Source organism: Triticum dicoccoides, chromosome 1A (genome assembly GCF_002162155.2).
Source record: "Triticum dicoccoides isolate Atlit2015 ecotype Zavitan chromosome 1A, WEW_v2.0, whole genome shotgun sequence".
In the NCBI taxonomy this organism is placed as follows: Eukaryota; Viridiplantae; Streptophyta; class Magnoliopsida; order Poales; family Poaceae; genus Triticum; species Triticum dicoccoides.
Window position 1 is genome coordinate 566,875,664 of NC_041380.1, and position 2,083 is coordinate 566,877,746.

Below are 2,083 nucleotides of genomic sequence, written 5' to 3' on the forward strand. Positions count from 1 at the left end.
ATATTCAGAGCCTTGTAACTTCAGTGTGCAAGCAATAGGCGGCACTTGTAGTTTCTATCATGGCATGTTTTTTCTTTTTTTGCACTGGATGATGCTCATTGTCTGTAGACAGTGCGGGTCGTATGGGAAAATAAAGTTAGGCTTCAGTATTATAAATAAAGGATACCAGCAAAGAAAAAGGCTGTATGATGGCAAAAATTCAAGGATGCCTGCAAAGAAAACACTGTATGAGCAAAAAATTCCGGGATACCTGCACAAAAATGATGGCAAAAAGTTTTCCGTCGCCGGAACTTGAACCCGGGTCTCTCAGGTGAGAGCCGAGTATCCTAACCACCTAGACTACGACGGATTCTGTTGTTCAGATCATTAACATTAGTTTTGTTCAAAGAGCATCCGTTGCAAAACGCAGACTACTAACGTGGAAACTGTTACTGGTTCAACACAATTTGCAATTTGCCATTGATTCCAGGAAGAAACCCAAAGATATGGTTTGAGGTACACACAATTTGTGCTACTAGGCCCTATCATACAGATACAGGGTACTAGGGATATGCCCAGAACAGGTTTGTAACTGATGCCAGCAGCAGTAGCAGATGCGTTTCTTTTTTCCGGATGCGTTCTTGTTCTGTTCATCTTCCGAGTGAAGAAGCGCACATTCAAATTGTCAGTAACTTGTTGCCAGGATAGACATCTTCGTAGCAGGAGGTACATGGCATTGGATCACATCACTTGCTCTCAGTACATCCAATGTGCAGGCAAGATTGCTCAGTCATTTCTTCCACTGGGGCAGCCGTTGGACGACGACCTGCAAGAAGAAACACGGCTTGTTTTTTTCAGAAAGAAATGGCGCTCGTGACAACAAAGCCGGAGACAGTGCATGAGGCTAATGAAATCATGCCTTGCCGGAGTTCTCCTTGTTCCCGACGATCGTCTGGCAGGTAAGCCTCCATGACTCCGGTTTCTGGCAAAGGCAACGAGGTGCAGAGTGCACAGTTAAGTCGCAGCTCTGTAATGTGAACCACAGTGGAGACAGCAGCAGAAACTTTCAGAATCGGAGGAGAATCAGAATGAAACCTTCTTCAGGTAACGATTCTCGGCGTCTGTCCTTGGGCTCAGGAGCTCCTTCCCGTCGATAATCTGCGCACAAAGGTTCACACTCTGGAGGAATCAGTCACAGTTACAGTTCAGAGCAGCCATTGTGCACAGCGAGATAGCGTGCGGTGCCATTTTCAGTTGCGGTGTTGCACATGATGCAGTGAGTTACTAGTCGGGAAGGAGAGGGAGTGGTGTACCTCGACGATGCAGGTGCCGCAGCTGCCGCCGCCGCCGCAGTTCATCAGCTTCCCCTGCAGCGCACGCACCAGGAACCATTAGTCCACACTCCACAGCGGCAGAGGAGAAATCAGAAGGGGAATTAAGCCAGAGTAGGTGAGGAGGTTAGTGAGGGAGGGTGGCTCACGTATGCCGCGTAGAGCTCGATCTTGTTCTCGACCATGACGTCCCGGAGGAGCTTGTCGCCGCTGACCGCCGCCGCCCTGTCCACCGGGTACGACCCGTCGGCGCCCGGCTTCGGCTGCACGCACATCACAGAAAATCAATTAAACCTCGCCGCCCGGAGTCCGGAGCCAGCGGAGACCATCGAGGTTGAGTCCTTACCCCGAGGAACTCGAGCTCGATTTGGGGCTTGGGCGGCGCCGGCGCCGGTGCGCCGGGCGAAAGGTCGGGCGAGGCGGCAGAGCATCTGATGGGGGACAAGGCCGCGGTGGAGCGCGTGGGCCTGTAATGGCTGCTGCCTGCCCTGGCGTAGGCCGGGGAGGCTGTGGGGAGGGGGAGGACGGAGAAGAGCGCCGCGGAGCTCGTGGCCGCCATGCTCTCGCTGCTCTTGGCGGGGACGTGGCCGCGTCTGTTTGTTCGGAAAAAAGGCGCCGGTTTTATCGCTACACCGTCGCCGCGCGGAAGGTGTGGCCGTCGAGCCTGCACGGGCCACACCTGCGGCTGCTCTCGTGTTGGATGGAAACTGTTAGAAACGTCTAGTTTGTAACCTTTTTTTTCTTCTTATCAAATTCTAATATCAATTTACATC

The 2,083-nt window shown here is 52.5% G+C and overlaps 1 protein-coding gene and 1 non-coding gene across 2 annotated transcripts; both read right to left on the reverse strand.

Moving 5' to 3' along the window:
- Window positions 1–276: 276 nt before the first annotated feature.
- TRNAE-CUC lies at window positions 277–349 on the reverse strand. Its single transcript has one exon. It is a non-coding gene; the product is annotated as a tRNA-Glu (tRNA).
- A 79-nt stretch (window positions 350–428) lies between these two features.
- Window positions 429–1,926, reverse strand: LOC119291158 (photosynthetic NDH subunit of subcomplex B 3, chloroplastic-like). The gene is made up of 6 exons (XM_037569874.1): window positions 1,657–1,926; window positions 1,460–1,573; window positions 1,293–1,346; window positions 1,075–1,137; window positions 899–961; window positions 429–805 (listed from the first exon to the last, which is right to left on the reverse strand). Exons 1-6 carry the CDS (start codon window positions 1,867–1,869, stop codon window positions 770–772), a joined length of 543 nt encoding a protein of 180 aa, XP_037425771.1. The 5' UTR covers window positions 1,870–1,926; the 3' UTR covers window positions 429–769.
- Window positions 1,927–2,083: the final 157 nt, after the last annotated feature.